Source organism: Lagopus muta, chromosome 2, assembly GCF_023343835.1.
Source record: "Lagopus muta isolate bLagMut1 chromosome 2, bLagMut1 primary, whole genome shotgun sequence".
NCBI lineage: Eukaryota > Metazoa > Chordata > Aves > Galliformes > Phasianidae > Lagopus > Lagopus muta.
Window position 1 is genome coordinate 79,229,820 of NC_064434.1, and position 13,811 is coordinate 79,243,630.

Genomic DNA, 13,811 nt, shown 5'->3' on the forward strand with positions numbered 1-13,811 from the left:
GTTCAGTTCTGGTATGGAGTTTTTATGGCTATGGCCAAAGCAAACTGAACAGCTGTGCAGACTGTGTCTGCTTCCATGGTGTAGACAAACTTTTGTTGTGGTGGTGACATTTCACTGCTTCATGGCCCCAGGCTCAGCAATTTCACTGTGCCGTGCTGTAAGAACAGGAGGCTCTTAGAGCACTCCATAGCTCCCTGTGGAGCTCTCTGGGGTTCCTATAAAGATACCTTACTCAGCTGGTTGCTAGTGAACTGTGTTGGCAAAAACTCAACCTGGAGGTTCTCTGATGCTAAAGTCAATGCCCTGCACCAAGCGCTTCTTCTGTTTTCATGTCAAATCTCATCTTTCTCAGTGGCTCCCTCACTTTTCCTGCTCTCTGCTCCAAGCCCATAGCCCCACTGTCAGCATCAGCAGGCATTCCAAAATAACTTACATATTCCTTTAGAGCTTTCCAATGTCTGTTTGCCCTCAGTTGCCATCTTGCAAATTTTATGCAGTAGGCAACTTAATTTTCAACAAGTCTCTGATTAAATACTGAGGTAAGAAAGCTTTTGCCAAAGTTGGATTCAGGCATTCATCTCCAGAGTGCCCCTGTGAGCTTTGTTTCACAACGAATAAAGAATAATCACAAACTTCACCAACTTTCTTAACGTTTCCTGATTAGAGAAGTGTTAGGGCAACAACTGCTTTTTAACAGGACAGTAAAGAAATAGGAGCACAAAGGGAAAAACAAGAGTCTATCTTACCATATCACAATATTTCAATCATTGCCTCCAGATGACCAATCTTTCTTTATTCAGATATTCACTGTCCTGATTTTAACTTGGGAGTGTTAAGGACAGCCCTGGAAGTCTCAGAATCACAGCTGTTCTTCTAAGCAGCATACAAAACTGATCCGACAGAAATTTTGCAATGTAAATTGATACCAGTGAGATTTAAATATTTGTGCCTGAGGTTAAATATGCCTTCACCTTGTTCACATTGGCAGAAAACAGCAACGGCTTGTTGAGTTGAGTAGGATCAGGCTTGAGTACATGAGCACTGCCTTTCTTCACACCTCTATGATTTTAGATCAAAGGAGTTTTGGTTATAGCAGGCAGCACTGAGTCATGCATTCTAAAACAATTATAATTAGAGAGCTATTTTAGTCACTGCATAGACATAGGATGTATTTATTTCATATTTAATTTTTTCCCTTGCTCTGTCTCTATATAGCAAGAGAATTGCCAATTACAAGGCTCATGCTTTACAGCGTCATTAAAGGAACAAATGCCCTTTCCGGCTGTAAAACAAGCATCCTTTGAGTGAGCTGTCTAGACAAGGAAAAATATTTGGTGCTTGGACCTTCTCTGTAATTTCCCATGCACTGAAAGATCCAGTCATGTTCAGACTGTGTACTTTTTTAAAAACAAAGCCATCTCCTGCGGATATAGTATGTGCTATTTATACTATATTAGGACACCTGCTACAATCCCAAATTTTGTTTCTGCAGATTTTCAATGACCTTAGTCAGTGACCTTAGTTTATTGAAGAGCACAATCCATTCTCCTATCTGTTTTCTTTAATATTTAGGTATTCAGTAAAAGAAACACTATAATTCATGTCATTCCAAAATCCCCAGTTGTAGTCTCTCCTGTCTGGGCTTTCAGCAGTGTGAACGTCCTGTGGCTCAGGAACGTCTGTTATATTAAACTATAGCTGGCCACTAAAAATACAAGCACTGCATTATTGTCTGTTTTCTTAAATTCCTGGCTGTCAATCCACCACTGCTTACTCAATTTGAATTCCCCTAACAGGGTTTTCTGAATAAAAGATATAGTGTTAAGACTTTTTTTTTTACCAGATACATGAAACTCCAGATGGTCATGAGACTAAAAATTAACCTGAAATATGTCATGCAGGTCTAGTGCTCAGTAGCAAAAGTGAAGGTTCACAAAAACACAACTGTAACTGCTGGTGTACAAGTTTCATCTCCATTCTCCCAGTAACTCTATATGCATCGTTTCACTATTCCATCATTGGAATACTTGACCTTTCACCTTTGACGGTGTCTTTAGTGGAGATATATGTTATATGCTCTTACTGCTGAATTAATTCTAATGAGGAGGGTTAGTGGCAGACTTCAAAAAGTCCAGTATCCAAAAAGCACTCTTAATTTTTACATTCAGTTCTTTCAGAATAAACATAGTAGCAATTGTATTCTTTGCCAAATACAAATTGCACTTTATAGAATTAATTATTTTGTCTGTTTAATAAATCAAGGCGTGAAGCTCATAAAAACTTCTACTGACAAAACCAACAAAACAAATAAAATATTCCACAAGTTCCATCTGCAAATGTTTTTAAAATACAATTGATCATATTCATGAATGTCTGAAAGATTTCAGAGTATTTAGTACATCCAGTTTTTGCATGAAATTTGCATTTTAGCTGAATGTTGTTAACCAGTGGATCAATTCAGTGAGAGGTGAGTTTTCCTTCACTTACACAACCTTAAAATTATATTAGAGGCCTTTATGTAAAGTACAGTTCCACAATTTATTCAGTAAAAGAGAACAACCAGAGGTATTTTTTTAACTTATTAATTTAAGAATCCAGGCTATATGTTGTGGATCTCTCTTCTGGTCTTGAAAATTGATATGCAGTTCTAAACCTGTCAAAAAGTGCTGCTCACCTGTTCAAACACATCCTCTGTGTCAATGCAGGGTTCAGTCCTACCAGCCCATGAGTTCAGTGAGTGCCTAAGGCTCAAGGTACAGTAGTGGTAGGCTCCATCACATGGTCTGCTCTAATAAGCAGGATTAATGATCTAGCTAATAACTAGGTAAATCAAAAGTGAGTCTCTTTTTTTTTTTTTTTACCATTTAAAATGTGATTATCTCAGAGGCACAGCAGAGAACATAATTTTGGGTGAACAGCAACCCTACTTACTAGTCACAATGAATTCTAGGAAAGAAATTTAGCAACAACTTCTCCACTTCAAACTGCAGAGGAATTCAGAAAGCAGAAGGTACTGATCCTAGTATCTTGGCAGATTCTCAGTTTTTTGAGCTAATGTTCTTCCTCCTGAAAAACACACAATGACATCTTAAATGACCACAGATGGTCATAGCCTTGGTTTTAGGTCTTGATTCAAGTGAAGATAAAAACAATATATTCCTAGCACTTGTAATGCACTTACAAAAATAAACCACATTCTGTCACAAAGAGCTCTGCTTCATTACAGGTTGGTGGGCAGCTGAGTCAAGAACAGACTTACTCATGCAGTGACTTGTAAGACCAGTAAACCACAAATGGGAACTACAAATGAAAGGGCTGGTATAGAAAGCATGCCGGCATTGTAATTACTTTGCCTACCTACATAAGATTATTCATATGTGTAAACATTGAGGATTAAAACCAGAAGGTGCATGCTGTGGATATTTGCCACTTACACATGCACCACAAAATTTTCTTCTGTGCCAAGTGCCAGAATGAGATATGTTCAGCACTTCTCAGTCCCACATAAACTCTTTGGCCTGCATTCAGCACTTCTGCAAAAGGAATGTAACCATACTCTTGAGCACTTCTTGCACGAGGGGTTCATTTTCACATATGCTGTTGACTGTGTAACACTATGCTGGCAGAACCTGTAGGAAATGCAGAGATGGTTGCGTTTAAACTGTGTCTTATTCTGTGCTATGTAGCCTCATGCCAAGGTTGCCAGGTTGGTGAAACATGTGTGAGGCGGCTGAAAGAAAATCATTGTCTGACATGAGGTATTTCCAGTGAAATTAACAGTGAAACAATTCCCAAAATCTTATGTTTTCCTACTTCACTTGAGGATTTCGGGTCTGTCCTTCGTGTATTCCTTTCTGCTGTGCAGAGGCATTACAGCTATCTGTTTGCAAAAGCAGCCCTTTAGTTGTTTTCCTGCACTCCTCGTGAATGTCTGTTTTGTCACATGGCTGATGTTAAATACTTCTTTGCAGATGTTGATGAATGTGTGAATGGCACAGTGTGCGGCAGCCACGGGTTCTGTGAAAACATGGATGGCTCCTACCGCTGCCTCTGTTACCAGGGCTATCAGGACTCACAGGATGGGCAAGGGTGTACAGGTGAGTTCCCACTTGCAAGTGGTCTCTCTTGTAAGGTTCTAGCAAGTAAAAAGCAGCTGATAAGCAAAATGCATTTCCTGACAAGAACGTGTTTCTTTTTTCACCATTTTTACTGAAGTTGTGCCATGTGCTAACAAAATAAAGTTGAGCTGTGCTTTGCTCACTGAACACTGTGCCAGGTGGAAATATAACTGTTTAGCCATGTGGGGAGAACTTGTTACTGGAACTGTACAGAAACCAACAGTAAATAAGCTGAACCACTCATTTTCTCTCCTAGAAAAAGATAAAAACACAAGAAAACATGCTGTTTCTGAATGTCAGAACCATGCACAGGTATAAATCCTGACAGAGTGAATTTAATGCTTTAGTCTATTTAAATGCAACATCTGTTTAGTCTCTCAACTGAATAACCAGAACTCTGTAGTACCTCCTACAGGAAATAAAGTCTGGCATGTGGTACATGCAGACTGAATTAGATGGCACGCCTCCCTAGGCACACTGTGTTTGAACATATTTTAACATTGACTTCAAGCCCCAGGAAAGACACCCATCACCATGAAAAGATGTGAGATTTTCATACATGTGTAAATAGCGCCTGTTTCTTTTTAAGTAATAGGTTTCTCTGTCTGTTGTTAATAGCAGTGGTTGGTCCTAACAAGTGTCTGAGGCAGCACAAGTTTCTAATAGAAAATTAGTACCAGGTCAAGGAAAGGTACTCATTAAACAATTTCTTCAAGCCAGAATTAAGACGAAACTCAGTCTTTCAGTTCTTACCTTCTTTAATATACACACAGTCCTGTAAATACGGCGGACAATTGTAAAATATTTATACATTTCAATGAAGGTTATTTAGCAAAAGAATTTTAGGAAAAATGTAAGTTCCTGGCCAGGCAACGTTCTTCAAAGTTAAAATGCGTATTTATAAAAAATAAACAAATACAAAGCAGTGTTCGATCACAAGAGTAGATTTTCATTCTTTCTGCAAAAAGGATAAAAGACTGCCTCACAAATTACACTTTAGACTGCACTCAATTATAGATATTTCTGAACCATAGTGAAGAAATTATAACTTTCAGATTCTGCCACTAGTAGAAACACTAAGTAGTTTTCCATGGTAAACTTTCACAGCCTAAAAGGGAATAAAGTCATACTGAGAGCATTTGTTGACCTTTCTTTAAACAGCAGACAACACTCCCATCAACAGTAAGCATTTTAGGGTAGACTAATTAGTAGGTATGTGGAGTCCATGTTAAAAATATGTGGATTTTTCTGTTTGTTTAATAGTTGGCCAGTCACAGTTATTACTTTGGAGCATCTGAAGGTGGGAGAGGAAATTTGTGTAGGAAAATAACTCTTGTGGGCTGCAGAGCAGCCTGTGGGGACTCACACAGATACAGAACATATGCAGTGGAAGTGCAGGCAGAGATTTCATTGTTCAGTAGATGTTCACTGGAAAAATGGGATTTTGAGATGAAAAGTAAACTGTCTTTTTATAGCGCAGTCTGTATCACAGCACTTATTTCACTCCCTGCATTTACTGGAAGTTTGATAATAAAGAGAACAAGTTTGGTTGTAGTAGCTCTTTTAAGGAAACAAATGAAATGAGACTCAATCTTAAAGCTCAAGGAAACAGTGCTGAAAATAAAGTATTTAGAAATGAAAAAGCAATCCCCCCAAAAAGAAACAAAAGAAAACTGGTGTTCCAGTCTACAAGCAGACCCAAACAGCACCAATATTTTTATAAACTGCACAGTGGCTTTCATGTACCTTTATTTCAAAGGGCCTAACTACTTGTTTATGAGCCCACTTAGGTATTAGTGAGGCTTTAATCCTTCCCCAGAGATCATATCTGAAATCTGGCAGACAACATTGGCACAGATACAGCAGATAAAAGAATAAACTGTCAGTAATGGCTTTGAATTGATTTATGTTTCTGCCTTTTCACCCAGATGTGAATGAATGTGAAATGCTGAGCGGGGTATGTGGCGAAGCCCTCTGTGAAAACGTCGATGGTTCTTTCCTGTGCCTGTGTTCTGATGAAAACCAGGAGTACGATCCCATGACCGGACAGTGTCGATTCCGTACCTCACCAGGTAAAATACCAGCAGATTTTTGAATGCTTGGCATGATTTTCAGTGAATATGTAACCCGTGCAAAGGAAAAGTTGGTAGAAATTCTTGTGTTAATAACAGAAAACTAAAACTTTGTTGTCCTTAATATGTGTGCATGAGAGAAGCCGTGTCTAGGACTAAATAATATTTGCAATGCATCGTTAGCAGTGAAAATATACCAGAAGTACCTGTTAAAGTTTTTTATACCAACAGCCCTGGTAATAACAGTGAACACCTGGAGCAGTTAAGATCAAACAATCTCATATTTGCTGTGCTGTGACAATGAAACGTGATACGACATCAACTGTACAGCATGAGTGATTTTTTATTCTTTTTATTTTTTATTCTTTACAATGACCTCTTGGTATTCTTAGGCAACGTTCAAGGGAGAATATGATTAAAAATAAACTTTGTATATAGTGGTCTTCTCATAGCATTAAATAGTACCAATGTGAGGCCTCAGAAAAGGTGATTAGGAAAGCCTGAACACTGAATTGTCGGTGCCTGTGCACCCTTTGCACATTTTACTCCATCTTTTGTCCTGTTTTTCCTCAGTGTCCATCTTCAAAGATTTGTGAGGTCTCATTCAGGTGTTCTGGATGTTGCAAATACTACTGCAAATACACTCTTTAAGAACAAACTTTGAACTCACAGATTTGCCTCCAGTATTCTAGACTGATCTAGAAGCAACTCAGTATAGGGAGCAACAGAGAACAGTTAACAAAGGAATTAACTTGCACATTTTTCCCCCCTCTGGAATGTAAATCTTAGTATTTTTCTGTTTTCTTCTTACACTGTAGTCAGTTGTAGCTTCTGAACGCTTTAAAAAAACTGACTCTGCTGGATGCAGACTTCAGAACTTAAAAAGCTGTGGCTATTTTGTGGTATCACTGACCTGTAAACAAGGTTGAAACATCTGTGACCCAAGTGCAACAAGTATTTAGATTGTTGAATACAGCACTCAGCAGCACTCAAGATGTTGCCTGTGAAATGCCATAAACAGCTGACTGACAAGCTGAAACTTCTACAAAATCCCATGAGAAAAATTCAGGCTTACAGGAATGAAAAAAGGAAGATAGCTGGAGCAGGAACCCCAACAGGTGACAGGATGAGGGGAAATGGCCTCAAGTTGCGCCAGGGTGTGTTTAGGTGGATGTCAGGGAAAACTTCTTTACAGAATGGGGTGCTAAGCACTGGAATAGGCTCCCCAGGGAAGTGGTTGAGCTATATCACAATCTGAGTTTCCATCATCTATGAGGACGTGGTCTCAGATACCATTTGTAAACATGCATCACTTTTACTACTTGCTGAATTGCGTACGTATATACCTGTGTCTGTAATGCATTGCACACACGCGTGGTGTAGATGGTGTAGAGGTGGTGTAGATTGCCACATGCGGAGCCAGTTGAGAAATCTGTAAGATTACACCTTGACTGTAGGCACATACCAATGCATTTTTACTTTATTTCTGAAAATGGAGCTCAGAAAGGGTGTTACTCATGCTCAATCACTCGAGTCTTTGCTGAAGTTTTAGAAGTCATGATTTTGTAACGATTCCCACATTTTCACTTTAACAACTACATCACTGATTCTGTGCGCAATTAAGAGATAAGTATGAGGTAGAAAAGATCTCATCAGGTAAATTTATTTTAAGGCTTTGTCTCAGACCGTTACCTAGATAAATAAATGTGTATGCTACAGTCTAATTACATACTAATGTCCTAATTACCCACTGAATCCTGTAATGCTAATGCGCATTTTTGCGTTGGTCACATACTGAAGCATATTGTTAGATCAAGCTTACATTAAGATCTATAAATCTATTTCTGACAAATACTTCTTGCTGCATCTAGCAGCAGATAGATTCTGTCTTCCAGGCTGCTAATTTAACAGCTGTATCAACCTGACAAAATTACTTTACCTGAGTGCCTTAGATAGAGGGATATTTTACGTTTTCTAGCAACAGCAAAAAACACAAAACAAGCAACAGTATGAAATAGCAAGTCCATTTCCTATCGTATTTGGTCCAAATACTTGCTGAAACCACTTTCAAAAACAACCTGTTTACTAAATGGTTAATAGTGTATGAAAGAAATTAGAAGCTTGTAGACGTAGGCTCATCTTGATTTAAAAAAATAATAATAATAAAACTTGTGTCTCATTTGCTTTCCAAACATTCATGAAGCCTGCTTGACTAACCCTCAGACACAGCTGTGTAAACAACAGACCTTTAAGCTGCTGAACAGATAATGGGAGGAAAAACCAACACATCATATGTAAAATGGGAATAAACAATCACACCATGAGATTGTCTCCTCTCCCTCTTGGGGCAGCTTCTGGTGTTCTTTCTCTGGTAAACAGCGTGAAAAGTGCCATGCATTTTCTCCTGCTAAAAGCTTTTGGCTTTGATTCAGTTAGACAGATGGCAGACAGCCAAAGAAAATGTATAATTTGGTAGCTCAAGTACTGCTCTCTCACCTTGGAATAACAGATTTAGTTCCCTAGTTTCTGTGACACACGATAGTCTTAACTTGGTTCCTATTGGACAGCAGCTGATACCACAAAACCACCGTACTTTATGAAATTCAGCACATTATGGAAAATTGTAATTATCTGATGAGGGGAGACCACAGACTAAACTAACAAAGATGAAATAAGCACTCAGCTGGGTGTTTCCTTTAATGTACAACTTAGTTATATTGGCAAAGGAGCAAAGGAAAATGTGCCTTGTAGGTGGCAACATTGTACTACATTTGAGGAGAGGAGTCTGCCAGCTCCTCAATCTCCAAAAACAGACACGGGTGCTTTTCTGAGGAAAATAGAAATAAATCTAATTGTCTGTTTGGAATGAGAAGCCAAAAGAACTATTACACACGTTCATACTATTAGAGTGCAGTAACAGGCAATCCTTACTGCTTTTTTGAAAATGAATCTTTTATTTGCATGCTCAATAAAGCTGCCTTGTCTCACCTGCTTGCATCCTGCCGTTTAGGCTGGAGTTCGTTCAGCATCTGTTAGGCAATCACTGCCTTTGAGATCCCACCTCACAGCCATTTTTTCTTATGTGAGGGGACAAGGAAAAAGATGCATTCTGTAACTTGTGCAAAGAGGCTGAGCGTTGCCTCCGTGAGATGGCCAGAGGAAGGGGCAAACAGACACAGTGATGAAGTGTACGTGGTTCTCCCAGCTACACAATGAGTTTGTACGCTGGCAGCCTTGAGTATCTTCTTGAGTTTTAGTTCCCACCTGGATACATTGCTTGACAGTTCTCTGCCACTTGGCATATTGTGCAACAGACTGAGAAGAAACAGATGAAATTTCAAACAGTGGAAAATCAATCAATATGCAATTATTTGTAGTGTGTTTTTATGAATTTCAGTATTTCTAAACTAAGTGCTAGGCATGAGGCATTTCACAAGAAGAAAATGGAGTGAACAAATCACCTCAGGGCTTATCTAAAACTAAAGAACAAAGTTTTTGCTTTGATTAATAAATGTGAGCTGCTCAGTTACCTTACAGATGGCACACAAAGAGTTTGTCATATTGATCAAGTGCGATTAACAATTTTATGTGATAGTTTCTGTTACTGAGCTCTTGAAGAGAACTTTTATGCAAGTGCAAGGTTAGATGGACAGGATTCTGAAAATATAGGAGCTTAAACTGTGTATTTCTTTTCAAACTCACTCCTTTGCGTATTTAAGGAGTGCCTTGCTTTTAAAAGTTTTTGACTGTTAATGTCTTTTATTGGATCTATGGGAAAGAGTGTTTTTCCTCAAGTCCTTATGTATATATAGTAGGAGAGGACCCACTCAACTGCAAAGGACAAAAAATACTAATTCTTGGCTGGATGCCTGTAAAGCCTATTTTAAAGTAAAATGCAGAGTCAGTTAGCTCGACATCTGTATTATATTCCTCTGCTTGCTGCAGAGTTGCACGGTTACTTTTGCCAAAATCTTAAAGGGCTTTGTTTTCAAATATGGACTGTGCTTTTTTTCCCCAGTAAAATCAAAAGGAAATGTTCATTCTTTGGAGAATCAGTTCTTTCCAGTTTATGCCTTACCTTCTTTATCTGTAAAATGAGGTTGTGTAATGTTTGGTCGTGTGTGAAGGGCATCAAGGTTCATACATGAAAAGCACAGCGTTGGGCACGATAGCTAGATAGTTAGCCATGACAGCAGGTAGATCTGCTTGAAAGTGAGGAAGTGCAAGTATGAAAAATTTCAGAATGGGTCTGAAAAAGAACAGTTATGAACTCCCATCATTCTTCCCAAGAACAAAAAGGTGAAAACAGAGTTTGCAGCTATTTTCTTCTCAACCAGGCAACACTATTCTTCACTGTGGTGACTTCAGAACCGTGACTCACATGACTCTCCTGTAAAACAAATCTATTTATTTCACCTAACATCTTACTCAGATGTTCTCTTCACTTTTAGAATTGCCAATGGAGCCTGATCAACATGAAGATGGAAAGAAGGAGTGCTACTACAATCTGAACGATGCTAACTTCTGTGACAATGTGCTTGCGTCCAATGTAACCAAACAAGAATGCTGCTGTACTTTGGGTGCTGGCTGGGGTGATAACTGTGAAATCTTCCCATGCCCTGTCTTTGGAACTGGTAAGATGAAGCTGTCCATCCACATGTAAATTTTTGAAGCACTGTATTTTTGTTAACTTCAGTATGCTTTGCTGTCAGAGAAGGCTTTCACATTAGATTCCATATTCTGTAGAATATTGCCATGATTTTTTCAGGAGATATTTCTGTAGAGGAAAAGTCAATAGGAATAATTAGATCTAGTCTAAATCCATTTGCTTTGCCATAGTAAACATAGGAATAAAATGTTACCATGCAGCATTATCTCCAATAGATTTTAAACAAAAATGGATTATCACAGAAGGTATAGATGCAATGACATCATTTTAGTTAGATTTTTTTTCCACAAGCTGGAAAACAAAGGTAAGCATCACGTTTTTGAGTCTGTAGTTATTCTTCTTAATCTTGTTTCTACATTACTATGAATTACTGATATATTATGATGATAGTTTTACATTTTCCTACTTACTGATCAGTACAGCTAATCATGCCGTCTGCAGACTATTGTGTAACCTCTTAATATTAAATTAGAAAAACACAGCCATATGATACTTGTCACAAATACTGAAAACAATACTTGAAATATAAACAGTGATGGCTGAAATTCAGAACCATCTGGAAAAAATCACGTTAAAAGAGAACATGCATAAACTTCTTTATATTAAATACTAAAGATTAATTTCTATTCGTATGCATCATCTTGTTTAGTTCCTGTTTTAGCTGTAGTTTAAGATCAGTGAAACTGTAATGAAGCACATTAGGTAAACACTCTGCTTGGATAGGTTTACTTGATTCTGTACAGTCTCCAAGACACTTTAAACAGTTATCCTCTGTTATCCATACGATGTTCTCCTGTTGCAGTTAATTACTGTTTTCACTGAAGTACATGCACAGAGGGTTGTATCTCAGTTGGGATGTGTCTACACTACAACTTGCAGTGTAGCTCAGAAAGGCCAAAACTCGCTTTAATTACAGTAATTTTGCTACTGACATTGTTATAACACCAATGCACCATGTAACCCAATGAGGACTATATTCTTCAGACAAGAAGCTAGATACGTGAGTTTACATTCAGCTCTGTGATAGCTGGGTATCCTAGCTCTGTTTTTCAAAGCTTCCTCTGCTAGTAGTTCTGGGAGCAGCAAAAAGTTGAGCTGCAGAATTAGCATCACCCATTTAGCTGAAGGTTTGCATGATGGCATAGATGTGTATGTTGCCTCAGATTTCTCAAACTACCCTGAAACATGTATATAACAAGTATATGCTAGTAGGTTTTTCTGGACAGCATAATTTTTGTTTTTTCCCTCTCTCGTAGCTGAATTCACTGATTTGTGTCCTGAAGGGAAAGGCTTCATTCCCTCTGAAGAATCATCTTATGGGCTTCTTGCTGAGAATTACAAAGGTCAGTGCTGATTTGTATCAATTCCTTCAGAATTTCTGGTAGTTGATTAACTAGAAATGTGAGCTAGCAATGTAAACATATTGATTCAAATTTTAGTAGGTGACAAAAACCGCTTGTGATACGGAACAGTGCTGAAGATCATCATTTGACAGACAGAATATCAATTATACGGTCTCTGTGATATTCCAGTTTATTTTGTATTAAGTGCTATATACTGTAAGACTAGATGCCAAGACTGTAAACCTCAAATAGTCATTTATATACAAAACGCAAAGCAGCCTGAACTGTGTAGATAAATGCGTGGGCAGCTGGGAGGAGGTGTTCTGTTAAAATTAGACTTAGAAGAAAGAGTGAATATAAAAACTGACGGAAGCTCAGCAATGAGATTCTCATTACAGAACTTCATGGAATTATTCCTGAACAAAAGACTGTAGAGAATGTGAGCGACAGAAATCTGAGCCTGTGGGTGTGGACATCACTAAGAGAAGAGCGAGATCAGGGAAATTCCTGTTTGAAAAGTGGTCACTCATATTTGTGAAATCAATTTTCCTCAGCATATGGTGTCATGCACTGTATTAGTTAGCTAAAATGAAATCGTTGTTATTGTGTTTGTGTTACGCAGTAACTGCAGTATCTTTAAAAAGTATACAAATTGTATATATTTTTTCCTATTAGAATCACTGTTTTACAAATCAAGAATTTATGTAGAGATTACCATGTGTTCACATCACATAAAAATGCAGTAAAATTGGATATTTTTTAAAGAGCTACTATTAATAGAGGCATACTGTCACATGGTTGACAAACATTGGCCAAAGTTGCTTCCAGCTAAATCCCAGCTCTGTCAGTCTTAAATCTGAGAGATGACAAAACTGATGGTGAAATATTTTCTTCGTATGATTGTTATCTGTACATTTTTTAACTATCCTTCCTCAACGACCAGGATACTGATAGGTCATTTTTCCTATCCGGTTAGTGAATAGTTCCATTCTCTGCCCTCCTTCTATCTTTCAGTGCTGTCTTCGTGAAGTATTTATTTGTACCTTTCCTTGCTTTTCACAAATTGAGGAACATGCTGTCCTTTACTTCGCAGGGACATGGAAAAGATACTGAAAGTTGTGAGGCACTAATATCCAGATTCATTCAAACTAATTTGGGCATTTAAACTGGGTTCTTGTGTAAGATCTTCACTCTTTAGAGGTGTCTCTTTGTTGACCAACTTAGAGTGAGTAAAGAAAAAGATGTCATGGGATCACTCCAGACCTATGATTGATGGCATGAGATGGCTAGGCTGACCGTTTCCATCTAGACAAGTCAGGATACTATTACAGAGCTTCTCTTGAAGCACCTAACATTCTGTGAGGGTATGTTTATTTGAGGATTGTTTAAGCATGTTATTTATCTGTGTAGAGATTTCTGTAGATTTGGGACACAGTGTGTGCACACGATGTCCAGATGTGTCAAACCAAATCTTCATTGGTTTTGTTGTGCTACCTCAGGGTTGGTAACATCTCTAGCTGCCATGAATACTGGAGGGCGGAAATATTTCAATCTGGAAATATCCTCAGCTACTCCTTGCCATAATGAGACTCTTTCTGTTTTTATAAGT

The 13,811-nt window shown here is 38.2% G+C and overlaps 1 protein-coding gene across 6 annotated transcripts in view; it reads left to right on the plus strand.

Moving 5' to 3' along the window:
- Positions 1-13,811, plus strand: part of LTBP1 (latent transforming growth factor beta binding protein 1) — a 181,009-nt gene that overhangs the window by 147,415 nt on the left and 19,783 nt on the right. For all 6 annotated transcript variants that reach the window (XM_048937549.1, XM_048937545.1, XM_048937546.1 and 3 more), the window contains 4 exons: positions 3,972-4,097; positions 6,047-6,190; positions 10,642-10,824; positions 12,116-12,202. In XM_048937549.1, the coding sequence (XP_048793506.1) occupies positions 3,972-4,097; positions 6,047-6,190; positions 10,642-10,824; positions 12,116-12,202 (540 nt within the window). The remainder of the gene's footprint in view (positions 1-3,971; positions 4,098-6,046; positions 6,191-10,641; positions 10,825-12,115; positions 12,203-13,811) is intronic.